The 19,832-nt window shown below is 34.6% G+C and overlaps 1 protein-coding gene across 2 annotated transcripts; it reads right to left on the bottom strand.

The window, feature by feature from the left end:
* Positions 1 to 9,470: 9,470 nt before the first annotated feature.
* On the bottom strand, positions 9,471 to 12,264 carry LOC141644328 (uncharacterized). Of its 2 annotated transcripts, none has more exons than XM_074453826.1 (2): positions 11,698 to 12,264; positions 9,471 to 10,962 (listed from the first exon to the last, which is right to left on the bottom strand). In XM_074453826.1, exons 1-2 carry the CDS (start codon positions 11,815 to 11,817, stop codon positions 9,871 to 9,873), a joined length of 1,212 nt encoding a protein of 403 aa, XP_074309927.1. In that variant the 5' UTR covers positions 11,818 to 12,264; the 3' UTR covers positions 9,471 to 9,870. The 2 variants fall into 2 exon arrangements, with proteins under 2 accessions (XP_074309927.1, XP_074309926.1); XM_074453825.1 differs by having other exon boundaries at positions 9,471 to 10,965; positions 11,698 to 12,250.
* Positions 12,265 to 19,832: the final 7,568 nt, after the last annotated feature.

Raw genomic sequence — 19,832 nt, 5'->3', positions numbered from 1 at the left:
TTACAAGCAAATTCAATAAATTAAGTACTAGAACGTAAAATCTTATCCAATATATATCAATTTATGGTCGAGCTCCTTGTGTTTCTGTCGAATGAAAACCTCGGCTTCGCAATTTACGTCTCCGTCACAACATTCTTTCTTATAACCACCATTCTTGGCCGCGTAATCCACCTTGTGTCCGCTGCTTGGACGATGTTGCACCGTTTTAGGCATTTTGGGAGCATATAAGTATGAGAAATAACTCTCTTGTTCGTCTATGCTATGAGGGTTGTTGCCATAATTATTGTTTTGTGGCTTCTTCATTTTTTTTACTTGACTTTTGGTAAAATTATTTGGAATTTGTTGTATATGTTTTTAATTGAGATGATATTTTGTAGATGGATATTTTAGAGTGCAATTTCGGCCAATATTTATAGAGTTCTATTCTATCGTAGAAGTATGTCTTTTTCGCTTTGAAATGTTTGAAGGAATCTGATACCTTAGGCTTTTGAGATGTGTATAAAATACTCTAAGTTGGCTGAATTAATCAATTTTGTTTGGCTAATATTCCTTCAATTTTTTGCTGCGGAGATTTTCAAATCTTGATTTATTATTTGGATTAATCGTCGGTCGCGTCACACAATTAGTTTATTACGTGTTACATAAATCGTATTACAAAGATGATGAGACCAACTCACCCATAAAAGTAGCTCATAGAGTGAAATAGTGAATATAGGATGCATGGAATTTATGTGAGATTGCCTCGCTTAAAAATTTAGGATTATTACACTACAATTAACGATAATTTTGTACTGAATTTCGACACCATCTTATAACAAAAGCCTAATTTCAAAATATAATTAAACTAATAATTAATAAAACTGTGTATATTGGAGTGTTCGATCGCGTAAATTTGACAAAGATTACGTGAGTTTTTTTTTAAATTACACCGACCAACTACTATCACGTAAAGGTGCCCATGCAGTTGAATTTGTAGTCAATAATTTCTTGAGCCTTCCTTGAATATACTTTTCTTAAACTTTTGGTCATCGATTTTGACGTTCTAGACCTTATAAATTTTGTTGTAACACCTTGAATTTTGCATAATATGGTCATGTATTAACTCCAGTCGAAAGATAAAAAAAAAATATCATTTTATTAAGGGCGTTGCATAAATTTAGGACGGTGATAACATGCAATATGATAGATGAACCATATCAACCAAAACCTTAAGGTGATGGTTGAGGCCCAACAATTATATTTATTCCTATTACGCCCCCTCACTCGAGTGCCCATTGGGCTCGAAGAGTAGTTAGTGCACAGGCCCCCTCATACCAAGCGAGGAATTTCCACTTCGTGAGTTATTGGAGGCTGCCAGGATTTGAACCCGTGACCTTTGTTTACTCTGGCTCTGATAGATGAACCATCTCAACCAAAATCTTAAGGTGATGGTTGAGACCAACAATTATATTTATTTCTATTACAATATTACATCAAAGAGTGACATTTTAACCATTCTAGATTTAGTTTGACATGTTTACATCATTATTCTCGTTTAACTAAAATTCGAACCAACACTTAGAAAAAATTAGAATAGACATCATTTACTCTCTATATATACTTTTTTTTTCATACGACATACAATATTCTTAACCTACATTATAATACGAAGTAGTACGTACATCTTATTTGACGATTATTAGCAACAATAACCACATACGTCGTACTTTAATTTGTAGTATCATATAACGGACTTACATAAGATTAACCATTTTAAAATAACTAGTTGATCATAATTGATATAGAGCCCGTGCGAATGCACGGTATTTTAGAATGTCATGTGTATAGAACTTAACAATTAGAGCTAATAATAATATATAAATGAACTTTGAATTTTGTTTGTAGTTATCTACAATTGTTAATGTGTAAAAATACTAATAATTAAAACAGAACGAATTTTACATTTTTACTCGGAATACGTTTATGATTAAAAAAAGAAGATTGTTAGTTTAATACAAAAACTTATGCTTATTTTTTTGCATTTGAAGAATATAGCTATTTTTGTAATTTTGTTACAATATACGGAGTAACAATTTAAACGGAGTAAAAAATTTAAAGAATAAAAAAGTGAAAAGCACACGCTGATTTTAATAATATGAGTAAAATATGCATATATTTTAAATAGAAAATTTACGACATTTAAAATACATATATTTGACTAATGAGATAATAATGAATAAAATAAATTTGGCCCAACTATAAAAGGTGTTTGATAAGATACTTTGACACATAAAGACCATATATTAGGTCCAATACAATATCTAGATAAAGTTAGGCCCAATTTCTAGTTCAAAGCATTTAGGCGGGAAAATTTTCAGTTTTCTTATTCTTTTAGTTTAAGGGGGATTGATGTGATAGAGAGGAATCTAATGCCCTGTAGCTTGGCTTTTGACGATTAAGGCGGGAGTAAATCTATTGGACGAAAATTAAAGCAATAAACGAGTAAGTAAAGAAGGTCGGAATATTTGCTAGTTTTCCACTAAATTATGTAGGAAAAATTTCCTATTAAAGATGAAACTTGTATGTTTATTATCATTTTTTTGCTTTATCTTTCTGTTTGATTCTTTTGTTGCAAGCAACCCAACTATAGGAAATACGAGTAATAGATGATGAATCAAAAGCATATGCATGGCATTACCTATCCTTTGGTGTCATGGATCATGACGTCATTGTAATTTATACACTTACGTAATTTATCAGAGCGATTTTGATGCTGACGGAATACCTTTCATGACTTTATGCGTATGAGTAGTTGAAACCGATTAAAAATTTCAAAAAGTAATAAAAAGATCCACATAAACTTTGTTGATCGCATTTTTTCCAAGATTAAATACCGTGTTGGTGAATTGTGCCTTCGATGTTAGCGATATGGTAAACTAAAAGTACGTCTATAATAGTTGTGAATAATACTTCATCCGTCTAAATTACTCTGTACCAGTTTGTCTTTTATTAAAATATCGTTAACAATAGTAAAATAAACTAAACTAATTAATTACTGTGACAGAGGGATTATAGAAAGTAATTTAAAAATTTAACTCATTCTAATACACTCTTTTACGGAATATAACTGTGTATTAGGTTAAATCTGAATTTTGTAAGTAATTTACTCTGTATATATTATCAATAAATTTCCATTAGGCCATTATCCACAGTAAGAGGATTATACATCTGATGTACTACCTCCAATTCTATAGTTTCTGAGCACTATAATAAAAATTTTGAGTTTTGTTTTAAAGTTTCTGAGTTTCACTCACTACAAGAAAAAGGCCAATTAGCAACCAACCCTAGCAACCATTCATTAGTTAGTTGCTAATTAGCAGCTAATTGACAATTGGTTGCGAATTAGCGACCAAATTGAACTTGGTAGCAAACAGTAGTTGCGAACTTGCATCTAATCGGAACTTGGTCGCTACTTTGCAATCAGATTCTCAGTGGTAGCTAATATTGGTCGCGAAACGTATAAATACGTGTATACTATAGCATGAAGATAGGCGGGAGAATTTAGTTCCAAATTTTCATTTTTCCGCCAAGCGTGAGACTCTTGCCATCATATAAAACCAATTTCTAGGGTTTATAATTCCCCATCTTGCAGTAGCCGCACCCTCCTTTTCCTATTCCATATTTTTTCAACATTGTAAATAGATCTCATTAATTAACCATTTTATCTCTTCCCCATCTCTAAAACGACTTAATCCCCCTTCTTTTTTTTCTTTCAAATCCTTGGCTTATTCATTCTTTTATCATTTCAATAAAATTTGTTCCTAAATCAAGATCAAGCTTCGAGTAAACGTCCATTAATTCTGGGTTTTCAAAAGGTTAACATCTTCAAATTCCATTGTTATTGCTACTTGATCCAACTTTTTGTCATTAATGTTGGTCTATTATGGTCGGTTGCTAAGTTTAACTTGACAACATTATATAAATGGTTGATTTATTTTATATTTAAGGTGTATAGATGTGGTATGATAAATCTTATTTGGCTTGATTTTTAGCATTTTTCGTGCATATATTGGATCTTTCTACCAAACAAATCTAATATGTGTTGTCTCACTTTTGCATTTTAGGATCAATTATTCATGTGGATGAAGAACTGAAAGTTTCAAGTTTTGTTGAAGAACTCAAAGCCCAACCTTTTGTTGAAGAACTCAAAGTCTTAACTTTCTTTTAGAAATTGTGCACTGCTACTTTTGCACTTTTGATTTCCTGTACTTCTATTTCTTTCAAATTAAACAAATTTGTAGATTTCTTGTATACTGAAGAGTGAAGACCTATGTATGTGTAGGATTGTAAAGTATGTTGATTATAGAGTATATAAGAAATTAAAGTTACTAATAATCTAAATTGTGGACCTGCGTATACTTTTAAATTAATTACATACTAATTTTGGGTTAGACATTTCTCTTAACCTAAAATGGGTTAGGAGTATGTATTTTTTTTTATAATTGAAAATACATTTAGCGACCAACATGGGAAAAAAAATAGTTGCTAAATTGATACCAATCTTAGATGGTTGCTAAATTGAAACCAATAAAACATGGTCGCTAATTAGCTACTAATTTAATATGGTCGCTAATTAGCAACCAATTTAGCAACCAATTGAAATTGCGACTAGGCCTACAGCAACCATCCAAATTTAGTCGCTAATTGGTCGCTAAATCCATTTAGCGACTAATTTTTGACTGTTAGCAACCAACTTGGTTGGTTGCAAACTGCCCTTTTCCTTGTAGTGACTATGAAGTTTCTAAGTTTATTCATTTAAACATTAAGCTCTAAAAAATTACAATAAAACTCAAAAACATTACATATAAGTTTAGTTAAATTTGAGTTTTGACGGTAAAAATATTAAAATTTAACTTATAAACTTTATTATGCTCAAAAAAAAATACACATATGCTCAAAAACAAATAAAGTTTGAGGTAATAAGCTCAAAAAAAATACATATATGCTCAAAAAATAAAAAAGTTGGAGGTAGTACATCCGATGTATCTTTCTTTTTCTCCATTATCCATCCTCAACTATAAGGATTAGCTTTAATTACGATACTCCTTACGAAAAATATGCGTAATACTAAATTAAAGATAAACAAGAGAATAGGGAGTACAAATTATGAACAAATGAAGGAGAGCTCCACCACTCGTTTTTTTTTTCAAAAAAAAAAAACACAATACAGTATTATCGCCATTAATAGTACTCGAGACCAGTCGATTTAAGTAACACCCGACGTTCAACTAAATTACTTTGTACATCATATTCAAATTATTCATAGAACACACACTATAATAATAACTTGACGCTCACATCACTTACTATTATTAATTATACTATGACTCGACATTATCTGATGACGCTCCACCATTTTCATAGCGAATCTGGCAAACCACACAAAGCCTTTTAGGAGTACCAAGGAGTAAAACCCTAATAAAGTGCGACACGAACATTAACCCTTCTTAATGGTTGTCTTGCTAAGCAATAACCTCCTATGCTTCTCACGAATGAAAACTTCAGCATCACAATCAACATTTCTACTCTGACACTCATTATTGATCTCGGAAATTTTCACTTCTCGCTCTTTCGATTTCTCCTTCTTATTCTTATTCTTGTTCTTGTTCTTGTTCTTCCTAAAAGGCGACAGTATGTAAGCGAAATAACTCTCTCGTTCATCTATATAGCGATTCATAGTGATATTTTTGTTTTGAAGTTTAAATTCTTGGAATTTTTATTTGCTTGTGTAGTTTGATAGTGAAACAAACACATAATGGTGTTATATATAGCAATAAACATAGAGATTATTAATTATTAGTTTTACTATTACAAGTAATTTTAAATTGCTTAGTGATGTGAAGGATCTAATTCGTTTTGCTTTTTATGTGCATGCATGCATGTGCGTTAGAAGAAATTCTTGGTTTAAAGTTAATGGATGGTGAAAGAAGCAAAACATTATTCAAGCCAAATTTTCGATGAGTTGTTTTCATTCAAAATTTCAAATCAAAGATAACTTTATACCAAGTGTTGAGTGAGTGGATCTCTTGTATTGGTTGAATTTTCACACGTTTAACATGTATAATCGGGGCGTAGCCAAAAATAAAATTTTAGGATAGCAAAGTCTCTTCTTATAGTTTTGTATATTTGATAAGACTTCTAGAAATTTTTAGATAGCAGAAATCAATAATTTTAATTTTTTTTTTTGAGATTTAGGGTAGCCAGTGTTACCCATTGCTTCTATATATGTAGCATTGTATGTAGCTCTCCTCAGTCCTCTGTTATCTAATCAATCATCAAAATAACCTTTATACGATATGAATATGTGATAAAAGTTTGTCCAGGTGATATAGGAATACTAATTGGCTCATGAAAATAAAGATATGGGACAAGAAATTACACCACTGAAGTATTACTAATTTACTGTAATATTACCATAAGTAGATTCTCATTCTCCTTTCTTAAGACGATGTGATGGTAAATTCGAACGAATGCTACTCTAGAAGAAATGACGTAAATGTACAAATAATAACGAGAATTTTCCAATTATTCACATGTGTAACACGCGATTGTAACATTTGTTTATTCTCTGTGTAAATTATTTATTTACCTTTATTCTTTCTGATGAGTATTTTAATCAAATGTCAACAAATGAAGATTACGGAGGAAGTACATTTGTATAGTTATTCCACCAGTCTCATTCTATGTTTATTATTGAAAATGAGAAATATTTCAATAAAATAGAATCGGTCTCAAACGTAAGCCATATTTTTTATGAGTGATATTTTAATTTCCAAGGGTCACCCATTTTTTACTAGAACAGTAGAACTCGAGTTCAAATATTTAGGCTCCGTTTGGCACGACACCTCAGGTAGTATTTGAAAAATCAGGTACCTGAAATGACTTATTTTCCATTTTGTACCCCTTTATTTTATGATATTAAATAATTTTCATATTCTATTACGTCATTTTACCAAAATAAACTACCTTTTCAACTAGTTTGTCAAACACATTTTTATATATTCAGACCTTATCAGCTCCTAATTTTCAGCTACCTTATCATTTACCTTTTCAGGTTTCGGTTAGGCTCTGTTTGGCAAAACTAACTGAAAAGGTAGCTGAAAAGCTAACTGAAACCTGAAAAGGTAATCGATAAGGTAGCTGAAAATTAAGACCCGATAAGGGAGCTGATTATATAAAAAAATGTTTGGCAAACTAGCTGAAAAGGTAACTGATTTTGATGAAATGACGTAAAAGAATATGATAATTATTTAATTGTATAAATTTAAGGGGTAAAAAGGGAAAATCAAACCAAATCAGGTACCTGAAATCTCAAATGCTACTCTAGGTAGCATTTCATTTCAGGTAGCTTATTTGGTTAAATAAACTACTTGCCAAACGCTTACAAAAAAATAAGGTACCTGAAATTTTGGTCAAATAAGCTACTTTGACCAAATCAGGTACCTGAAATGTCTTACCAAACAGAGCCTTAGTTTTTTAGTTTTCAGATACATTTTCAGGTTTCAGCTACCTTTTCAGGTAGTTTTGCCAAACAGAGCCTTAATCTGATCTCAAACGTACTATAGTTTAAGCTCGTATGAGCTAGTGAGCTACGGAGTAAAATATAGAGAGTGAACCAAACCTAGTTAAAGTAGCAGCCCAAATTCAAAATTATCAAAGAACGGAGAGATAAATGTCCGGCCCAAACTTCATATATTAATTGGGCTAAAGAATTATCGAGCCCAATTTGCTCGAAATCCTACTCCATCCATCTCAGTATCTCACTACAAGGTTTAATAGCCCTGCCTTTCCCCTCGACATTCACGAGCGATGTTATGAGACATTGGGACTGCTCGGTTGCCATGTTCATGACTGACGAGGGAAAGCATATTTTCAACAGGTAAAATAGTCGTAGATTATTAAACTAACAAGCTGCTGGACTGTTTGATCTCAAGTCTCGGATTGTTTGATAAGTTTATGCTGTACAAATTCAGATTGTTTAACGAGACGAGTTGAAGTTGAAGTTCTCCAAAGTCTACTAATTTAAAATTTTACGTTATTTAAGGTCAACTCGCTTCACGAACCAATACAAATTTATCAGATACAGTCGGTCAAAAAATAAATACAGGAAATGCATTGGGTAAAGGGGAAACTAAAAACCAATACAATATTTTTGGTGTAAACTGAGGTATCCAACGACGACGACAGTGTGTAATCCGTCAACAGAAAAAAATAATAAAATTGGAATAAGTTAAGCAAACATGCCAAGAATGGATCACATGCCTTAATAATAGGGACAGAACAAACTAACATGGGATGTTTACCAAACCCACCTCATCATTTGCCCCACTTGGACTTCCTCATTACATCTAATTACTTCATAATTGCACCGTTTAAACTAACTAACTTGATGTTGCAAATGTCCTTGCGACTCCCTTTACACCCAAAAAAAAAAAAAAAAAAAATGCTAGTAGAGAATTACAAGAATACAAGGCCAATGTCTGGTAATAAGTTCGAAATGAGATCATATGTACCACCCGCCAATGACTTTAGCATCTAGCTTAGCTAACATCGACACACAAAATTTAGAATTCGAGAAGTTAATGTCAACTACCTACTATCCCTTGTGACGGTCACAATTTGCAACGGGCAAATGTGACCACTTTTTGATAAAATGTAACCACTGAAATACTGTTCATAAAATGTCACTTTTTTTTTTTTACAAAAAAATGGTCACATTTTTTAATAAACTGTTGACATTTGGCCCGTCGCAAATGTGAATAGTGTTTGTGACGGAATAGTACCCGTCACAAATGAGAATTGGTGATAAAGTAAAAGGTTGACATAGACGCAATTAAAAACAAGCTGAGATTAGAAACCAAGGGCCTACTAATTCTTCTTAAGATATTTCTTCCAATTATAAGAAGTCGGCCGACCGACCAACCATAAGCCTAAACACGGCCTACACAGGCAAGTAACTAATTTGATATTGTGTAGAATGAGATGTGCACAGCACATCTTAGCCAAACATAAGCACAACAAGGTCCCACGCTGAGACGAAACCGTCACTACAATGAGAATAAGATTCAAGTTCATAAAGCTATCTAATACTTCCGTCTTAAGTCTTAACCACTAGCATATTGGTTCTTAGAAAGGGCAACCCGAAAGCGTGCAAATGCACAAGCAGCGCAACCCACCGTCTCATTGGGCTACATCTAGCCCAGTAGCCCCTCTTGGCTTACACCGTCATTAATTTTGCCAAGCATAAGACAACTGTAATCCAGATTTCAAAGAAATAAAAAGCCTAAAGGAAGTATCGGGTTCTATATAACAGTTGTCCCTAAACAGCAAATCAAACCTAAATCTACCAAGCATAAACCAACCTGGACAAGTAGGTGGGAGGTGGTTGTATCTTATAGAAATAGCGAACAATTATGAAACATGAACGATAGAGGAAGGCAAATAGATTCAATGAACTAATTGATCGGAAAGAAGTAAGCAATCCATAGAACATTGTCACGAAGAGGAGGAGGAGAAAGAATATACGAACATATTAGTCTAATAAAACCACAGCGAGAAAAACAATCCTATCGCATTAAAAAAAGCTCCGAGTATTCTGAATCTAAAAAGAGTATTTATGAGATTAGTCATGCCATACCAAGCTCTTGAATTCATGATCGAACAACAAAGCTTCTTTCCAGGGGATTTGATATGTACCTCTTTCCAAGCAAAATTGGGGATTAGAAATATGTACAAGGTTCCCCAAAACACTCCAGTTGACCATGTGATTTCTCCAAAAAAAACACGGAAATGATCGCTGAGAACAAACACCGCACCACACTGCTTCAAATCTCACTCACCTTCTCTTAAGCAGTTTCCGGGTAATAGAAATTTGTAATCATCGGCATTATCCAAAAGATAGGACGGTAAATGAACTGCAGAGTAGGAATGTGGAACGGGACCCATCTTCCCGATTATGGCCTTGAATGTGTATTCCTCGGGTAGCATATCAAATAGGTCAGCCCCTTTGCAGATTACTCGCTGAATTCTCTTAGGGTTCAAGAAATGAGAGAATCGTACTCTATCATTATGGCTATAAGCTTTCATCTTGAATATAAACTCGCTGATACAACGGAAACAAAAGCTACAGTGCCACCCGGCATCAGCCAAGAGATTATCAGTCTGCCTGTAATGGACGTACCTCGTCTTTCCCGTTTGGTACTTGTGGATTGAAGCTCTCCAACTATTGCTATCCACAAGAAACTCGAAAGAGTAAATGTAGTTCTTAAGTTGAAGATGAAGGACATCGGGAATATCATCACACCATCTCAAGAGATTGATAGTGTGCCTACTCGGAATCTCATCAACATCTGACATTATCAACAGGTCATCATCTGATATGCCCGCTATCCTTAGAAGTTGGTCTAGTGCAACACGTTGATAAGCTTCCTCAACAAACGGGTTCTCCCCCTTCTTAAACCGTCCTCCAATAGTTCCATAAGTCAAACGAGGGTCAATAAACTTAAACTTGTCTCGATTGGCAGCAAATTCCAAAGGCTTAGGCAACCCCGAGAATGTGGAGTTAGACTCAAGTAACACAAATTGCGTAATGTAGGGGTACAATTCCTGCCACCTTAAAGTAAGTATATCCACCTCATTGCTAAATAGAACAGCATCAAAAACACGTCTTGGGTAGTCACGAACTTTCCAACCATGAAGCTTGCAGAGATTCTCCATCGTCACGTTTTCATTGTAATAGTGAGGGATTACATGAAATGGTTTCGGAGGCTTTTCCCACAAAGGCCGAAGAAAGTAGGTAATTTTTTGCCCATGTAAATAAACACCAAGGGTGCACATCGGAATAATCAAGAAAACGAACAAGCAAATCCTCAAATCCAACCCTCTTAGAACACAACATAATCTCGAAATTCTCGATTTGCTCGACTGCTAGACAAAAAACACACCATAATCCATGAGTTACTGAGTCAAAACCCACCCTAAAGCAACAACATTGACACATAGCTCCTCATCTTTACATTTAATGCACAATCATTCACATAAACTGAATTAATACACCGATTTCATCATAAAGATTAAAGCTTTCCTTGGTTATGCTTAAAGTTCATCTAACGACATGATAATGCTAGATCAACATCAAATTTGGTGCCATACATCATACCATTAGAATTACTTAATACGACAATAATTATGGAGTAAGACGGTTTCACACTATGAGACATTAACATTACTCATTCATTACTGGTAAATGAGTTATCCTTCTACCTACAGGACCGTCTCACAGTATAAGACCGTCTCACAGTATAAGACCGTCTCAGAGTATAAGACCGCCTCACATAATAACTATATGAAATTATGAATCAACTTTACTAGACTTTTCATACAGAAAAAACACCAACTTTACTAGATCCAAATAATCATCCGTCTTAATCAACAATTATCATCACGAATTTTCCAGGAAACAACAATGCCAACCCATAAACAAACAAAGCACAGAAAATTCAAACTTTAGACCAACACAACGAACAAAAAAAATCAATCAATCGATATAAAAAAATCATTAAATTTTCAATCTACATCAAATTAAGACATAATTAAAACCCAGATCACAAAATTAAATTAATTGATTAATTAATTAAAATTGATAGATAGAAAAATTACCTGACAACAGCAATCTTTGCAAATAATATCGGTTTTTTTAGAACAATAATGACCGCCTTGTTCCGCCATTAACAACATTTTCTCAGCCAAATCTTTAGCAGTTCCTAATTTCGTCGACATTTTAGGGGTAAAGATTCAAACTTTACCAATAAAATATCAATCTCAACCCACAAAAACAAACACCCAAGTAATTAAATTAATTAAAAACCCTAAAAAATCACTTTTTTAAACCAAAAAAAACAGAAAAAAATTGTGGGTAAATGAAGGAAAATAAACGTTTTTTTTTGGGAAACTAAAAGGGGTTATGGAAATAAATAATTTATAATATATTGTGGGTTAATTATGGTGAATTAATGTATATGATTAAGAAAAATTGAGGAAAGATGAGATGTTAGGATAAATATTACGTTTGTAAGGAGAAAGAAAGAGAAAGAGTCTTAATTTCTCAGGAAAATTCTGAAGATGGGATGAAGTTGGAAACTTGGAAAGAGTAAACATAAGCTGTTTTTGGATGATATAGCCGTTTTTTGTTGGATTTATTATCTTTTTTTTTTTTCTTGTTGTGTGTGGGTTGTATTTTTTTTATACTGTAGTTTTTATTTAATTTAATTAATTAAACATGGAGCAGCATGAGTCCATGAGTTTGAGTTGTATGTGGTCCTCAAGGTGGTTAAACATTCGGGTCGGACTTGGTCTGATGGCCCAAAACCGACCTAGGGTAGGGGATGAGTCAACACGAGCCGGGACTGACTTGATGGAGGTGGACTCGGAATCGGGCCGCTCTGGGCCGAGGGTAAGTCGATGCCGAGTCTAGGAAGCCCGATTCAGCCTTATTTTCATATAATATCGAAGCGTGTCTGGGTGGGTCGGGGCTTGCCTTTGTTCGACCTGGCCCGGCCCTAGTTTTTGGCTGGTCGAGTCAGGCTGGTCATGGCTGACCCGAGATGCGGGTCGGGTCACGGCGAGCCGGGTCGCCCTAATGTTTGGTCACCCCTAGTCTGTAGATTCTTTTCGAGTGCTCTTTGATGAACTTTTTAAATGGTCCTCTTTATTGTGAATTAATAAATTGACATAACTAGTACTTCGTAGTTAATAAGGGGTGTTTATCGGTTTAGGAACTTGATTGGACTGAACCAGACGAGACTGTGTGGACCGGAGATTGAACTAAAAGACAAGGGTGGACGAAAGACTCGATCATACTTATAGTGGTCTATTAAGTCCGAATCGAAAATATGTGTGGTTTGGCGTGGCCCAATGGATGAAATTGGGTATTATGTCGATTGTGGGTTGAGATCATTTTTTTCACTTTTATGTTCATCTTTGTTCTATTACCAAGTGATTATGTGTCATAAAGAAAAATAATATGACATGAGATAAGATACAAATTGGGACAAAGAATTTGCATTACCAGATTATAGAAAAAATGATTAATTTAAATTATAAATATCAACCATCGACCAAATATTTATACAATACAACATTTTAGAAAGACAAAGTATTTCATCTTATAGTTATGATATTCTTGAAATCTCGGTCGTTATCTAGGTAGCACGGACACTCCTCCTAACTAGCCGTCCCGTGTCCGACACCGTGTCGGACACACGGACACCCGACACTCGTCGGACACACGCCTAATCATGTTATAGTTTACACGAGGAATAAATTCTCAAAAGAGATTGAATAGAAGATTCGTTTGGGTGCTAAATTAGAATTAGTTATAGTTAAGGTCAAATTTTATCTTCAGTTACCTAAATTTACTATCAAATACATCACAAAAATAAAATCATACGTTATTTATAATCATAAAATATGTTTTTTTATTAAATTTAAATAGCGTGTCCCGTGTCCTAAATTTCATGGGATGCCGTATCACGCGTCCGTGTCGTGTCCGTGTCCATTTTGGTGCTACCTAGGTCGTTATTCGTCGTCCACGCCTCAAAATACCCTTCGTTCTTTGTCATTCTAGTTAAGAGAGGAGATTCTCTGTCCCATTTTGTGTCTCATCTTGTGTCCCACTATATTCACCTTGTAACACATCATTAGTTTAAGAGAATTTGGAGTGGGGATCCTCTGTCCCATTTGGTGTCCCAATCTGTGTGTCACTCCAATCACCTTCTAACACATCAACAAATTAATACAATTATTGCAATATTTTATTTTGCAACAAGTGATGTGTCAAAAGATGAGTGGAGTGACACACACAATGGGACACAAAAGTGGGACAAGGGATCCTTACTGGAGAATTTGCTATCAATCTTATCATATTTTTGATGATGTGTCACAAGATAAAGACAATGGTACTGGAGATTGGATATAAAAGTGAGACAAGTGATCTCAACTCTCTAGTTAAACCTAAATAGCAAAAAACAATTTCTTTGTTCCTTTTCTTTAAAACTAGTATAGATCCCGCGCAAATGCGCGGTTTTCTAGATAGACATATTAGAGAAACTAACAATTAGTAATAGTATTAACTTCAATTGAAATTTAATTATAAAATTTACTATTAATAATGTTTAGTATTAAGAGGTAGAAAATAGAAGGTTCAATACTTTTAGCTTTTTATCAAAAAATAACATTTTATATAAATTTTTTTCATAATAAATCTATATATATTTAAATTTCATCTATCAATTTTTTTTTTTTTGATGGTATTCAGAGTTAAAATAATTGAAGTTGGACTCCCAAAAAGATAATGTAACCTTTGGTTTGGAATTTTGAATGAGGGGAAGTAAATGAAATCAAACAGTATGGCCCAATTGTAGATATTACATAATGAAGCCCAATTATAGAGTAATGTTCATTTAGGCGGGAAAATATTGGTGATCTCTTATTCTTTTAGTTTAAGGGGGATTAAAAATCAAAATTGAAAATACCGCTTTTAAGTTCATCAAAACTTGAAATCCGTCATCAACAACGAATCGACTGAGTATTGTAATTACTTTTGCGCAATCATTAATTTCAAATGTATAACTTAGAGCGATATGTAATAAGGAATGACTATCACAATTAGACCTGGCAAAAGCAACCCGACCCGATTGACCCGACCCGAAAAAGATGACCCGAGACCCGAAGTGACCCGAACTACATCACCCGAATGTGACCCGAAAACCCGAATTGACCCGACCCGACCCGAACATGACCCGAGCTTTCTTGACCCGAACTGGCCTGACCCGAAAATGACCCGATCCGAAACCACCAAACCCGAAAATGACCCGACAAAATATAACTCTAATTGAACCGAAAAGACTTGAAATGGCAATTTCTTTATTATTCATTGACCCGAAAATGACCCGACCCAAAACAACCCGACCCGCTTGACCCGAAATTGACCCGACAACAAACCCGAAATGACTCGTCCCGACCCGAGTTAACCCGAAATCAATGAGAAACCCGAACTGACCCGACCCGAATTGACCCGACCCAAACCCGACCCGTTGACCCGTTTTGCCAGTCTCACAATATAGCATATCGCTTTAGTGTGTGGGCACTCTCAAAACACCAAACAACTATTTATGCCAATTTAAGTCACAATAATGGCTCTCATTGACCTATCGCCTTCTGCATAGGAATGGGAAAGTGTGGATCGTTACTAACTTGATCGTTGTTTACGTTATCAGTCGACTGAAAATCGTCTTAATCAGAAATTGTGAAATTAAATAACATAGCAATTGATTTACAATTTGTTTGGTTACGTAGTCGTCATGTTTAAAACCGTCTAATTTTGTTTTAAAATTAAAAAACGTCTTGTTTTTTGAAATTTCTAATATTTTTTTTTTTTTGAAAAATATTAGAGATAGTGTAAAGTGGAAGCTTATGAGGAGGCAATATTGGAAGTTTAATGCTAATTGTCAACGTTTTTTAGTAATGTGTCGAAGTTCTTTAACATGCCCCTTTATTTTTCATGGAACACAACCCAAACGGTTAGAGATTGTCTAATGCGTGGACAACTTGCTCAATCAGAGTCGTATCAACCCTTCAAGTTTAATTCATCATTAGAAGCTACTTCTAGTAAGCTACATCTAATTGGCAATGGGTGAGCTGTATCTTGACACTCCCCCTCACATGTGAGGTCCCGCGGTTCAGGCAGATTGGATTCTTTTTAAGTCTTTTGTCCAACTGCAATTTTTCTGGCCCAGTTTTTCTTTTCTATTTTTCATGCCCAGGTCTTTGTTTTAGTTTTTTCGACCATGAGCTCTGATACCATGATAAGTTAGTTATCGGGCACAAAGTTTTCGCACCGCATGAAGGAGAGAGAGTCCGACTTATAAGTCCAAGGAGGTTCCATCCCAAAACCAATTGGCAATGGGTGGATAATTCCTTGGTTTATATGATAGACAACTTTCTTCTTTTTCCATGTGGGATCTTTCGCGTGTCGCTTTATCATGGGTGAACATGTCTTGACACTCCCCTCACATGTGAGGTCCCGCGATGTCGAAGATACAAATTTCACCCACGATAAAGATACGCGTGAAGATCCCACATTGGAAAAGAGGAGAGAGTTGTCTATCATATAAACCAAGGAATTATCCACCCATTGCCAATTGGTTTTGGGATGGAACCTCCTTGGACTTATAAGTCGGACTCTCTCTCCTTTATGCGGGTGCGGCCCAAGCCCGATAACGGAACTTATCAAAAGTTCAAATAGAAGAATGCCTTTAAGTTTCTAAATCCAAATTCAGGGTTTTCTTGTACCCGACTACCCGCCCTGTTGACTCAAATCGGGTTCATGCACTAGTCATGGTCTGATCACTGATGGACGACCCATGAATCGTGAGTGCGTCTTAAAGTCAAGTCAAGCAACTTTCTGCCAAGTTTGTACGTTTTGCTAATCATAATAATTCATAGTTGTATTACATTTGCACTAGCTAGTCTATAGTAGTACTCAACTACTCACTTTAGTCACTTTACCGTCAATGCACATTGCAACAACTCCGCATTTTACGAGCAAGACTCGAGAGACATGTTTTCTTGCGGAAATTGCACTCCTTTGACTTTATATTTCCCTTTTTTTTACACAATTTATAATCATAGAATCATTGATACGGAGTATAAACTTTTTGAATTACTTCAGATGAATGTTAAACTCAAAAATTTATAACGCAACTCATAAACAATACATATAAAACACGTTAGATTATTTACCTAAACATTTGTTAATAATAGAGGTTTATAGCAAATTGTTAACTGTTTATTATAGTGCAAAATTGTACGAGATTTCACGGTTTTGTCAGTTGTTAAAAATAAAGTCATGCTCAGAATTTATACTTCCTCTGTCCCGGTTATTTGTTTAACTATTTCATTTTACGGTGTCTCAATCAATTGTCTACCTACATTTCTATTTTAGGATTGTCTTTAATAGATAATTTTATCCTCCACGCCCAATTTGGTCCATTTCAAATTTAATAATGGTTTCTCCTACCTGATCTTTGTGCCAAAATCAAAGGTAAACAAATGATCGGGACATAGGGATTATGTGATTAGGTTTAACTTAGTGATCAAGTAATGTTTTTTTTTTGGTGTTGACCAGGAGTATCCCTACCGACAGCTGGGGCAATCTCCTTCGAGCACTGAAGGCAATTTAATGGGTTAACCCCTCCCAAGTTTGGCATTTTCATTCGCAAGAGTCAGGAATCGAACCCCTGACCACTTATTTAAAAGATGAGAGCCCTTACCACTCACACCAACCAACTTTGATAGTGATCAAGTAATGTCATTTTGTACATTTGATCTAACTAATGTCTAATTGTTGTGCAAAAGGCTTTGTAAAACTTGGTTACGATCAATTATCCTAGTTTAATATTTACCATCGTCTGTTCCGTTTTGTCTGTTGTCCTCTTTCCTCTTGGACTTGATTGACGTCTTTGGGTTGTTGGCTTTCTTTGGGATCGGCCGAGGCTTTGATTTTTTGTCTTTTTTTCTGTTCGTTTGGTTGCGTCTTTTGAAGCTCTTGATTTCCCTTGTTTTTGTTGGTTGGATGGCCTCTGTTTTGTCTTGGTTATAATTGGTATTCTGGTTAATCAATACGAAAATGGTGTGTCTAGGTTGTGTCGATATGGGGTGGTCCATGGTTTTGGGTGTGTCGGTTGCGGAGGTTTTTCAGATTAAATGTCAGCTTATCAAAATAGCTTTTATTTTCTTTCCCTCCAAATAATTTCGTTGCATATGCTAATAATGGCCTATTCGAACTTGGGTGTCCTGTCCTTTAGTTCGGCTGAGGTCTTCTCTAGTTCACAAATTCTAGTTTGAAGGTGGTTGCTTTGGCTCGGAATTTGATTGCGGGGCTCTTTTTGGTCCTTCTTCACTGCATTTCGTATCTCTGGCTCAGTTGGTCTTATGATCAAAGAAGTCGATCTCTAAGGTGTAGGAGTTTTAACTCCGCCGACAACAGACTTCCTTGTCTTGCTTGTCAATTTGTCTTTCTACGTTCTTTTCGCAAGAGCGTAAGTACACTTTGTTATCGTCTCTCTGCGGCTCGTATGTATCGACGGTTTTTGGAGATCACTTCTGCTTATAAAGCTGGTACTCTCGCCCCTGGTCAATCTTCTGCCAGCTACCATCATTGCTCCGTTGCTATGGTTTATCTTAATGTTGTAACTTTAGCTTTATATTATTTATATGTTTTTCTTAGGTATGGCTTTGTAGTGCTAGAGTTAGCTGTCCGTTTTCTGGTGCTACTTAGTCGAGTAGCTTACAATGTAACTGGTAGAATATTGTAAGTTATTCTCCTTCCGTTGTCAAAAAAAAAAATATATTTACCATCGTCGTGTGATTGCATGTATTAGTTTAATATTTTAAAATAGGTCGAGAATATAATAATTTACCAATGAGAAGAAAACATGTAGTACCAAGCATAACGGTCCAAAAATGATCGTTGATTAAGTTTTGTCAATTAGGTAATTGATAATTCTAGGGTGTTTCGTTGCACCATGTGATAAGATTGCATATATACACTAATGACTAATCCTCGAATCATATGATTAACTTATATTATACGGAATCTTCTGTTAAACTTTGTTAAACTTTGCATATGATAGATTAATTAATTTACTTAACATAATACTCCCTCTGTTCTGGTCATTTGTTGTCCTTTTCCATATTAGGGTGTCTCATTGAGTTGTTGTTCTTTCTATTTTAAGAATGAACTTGATGAACAATTTGATCATTCACACTCAATTTGTTTCATTTGTCATTTGGTAATTGGTTCATTCCCTTTTTCTTGGTCTTTGTGTTAAAACCAAAGGATAACAATTGACCGGGACGGAGGGAGTATATATCACTATGTGAGAATTTGCCTATGTGGTGCTTTGATAATTGTGCTCTGAATAATTTATTTAACGTAAATTTTTATTTAAGACGGACACCAAAAAGTTTAAAATGAGTTTATAGGGACACCAAAAAGTTAATTTCCTTTTTAAATTCTATTTAGTGCGATTAAATTATTCAAGCAACTTTTATGAAGTACTAAAAAATATGTGGAAGTGAAAAGTTGTGGGTTTGATGAAGTGCATGGCATCAAAGGAAAATGAGCCACATGTTTACGTAGGTGTCAATCGCAAAACAACGGAACAAATTAGTTCCAAAGTAAACGCAACAAAGTCGTTTATATTCCACTAAAAATCATCAAAGTTGCTTAAACATTATATCACCAATTATCGTCACCCACGTCAGTCAAACCTTTTTTTAATGGAGTCTCCCTCATTCTTGGTCAATCAATTTAAATTGTTTATTTCCATTAATATTTGAAAAAATTGCATATAATAATCTTGTGTTTGGTCGATCTGTAAATTTTTATACCGAGTTACAATCTTTTAAAAATGATTAATGGGAAACCGAGCTTATATTGACATTCAGTTTCGGAGTCACCCTCTCACATGTAATAACTAGAAATCCCTAAAATAATTGGTGCGTGTGAGAGTGTAAGACGATGGCGCTGAGATTGGGTATCACCGGGTGATGCCCTATCTATATTGTTGTAGAAAAATTACATAAAATCCTTCATCCATATTCATAATACGAGTTGAATTGAAACAGAAGTTTTCAAAAAAGGAAAATCCCATAATTTGGGATAACCAAATATCTTTTATTTTTCCTGAAATTTTACAATTCACTTATTTTTATGGGGGCAATCAAACAAG

This window comes from Silene latifolia, chromosome 2 (genome assembly GCF_048544455.1).
Source record: "Silene latifolia isolate original U9 population chromosome 2, ASM4854445v1, whole genome shotgun sequence".
Lineage (NCBI taxonomy): Eukaryota > Viridiplantae > Streptophyta > Magnoliopsida > Caryophyllales > Caryophyllaceae > Silene > Silene latifolia.
Note: the sequence above shows the minus strand (reverse complement) of the source record. Positions and strands in the feature narration are given on the sequence as shown.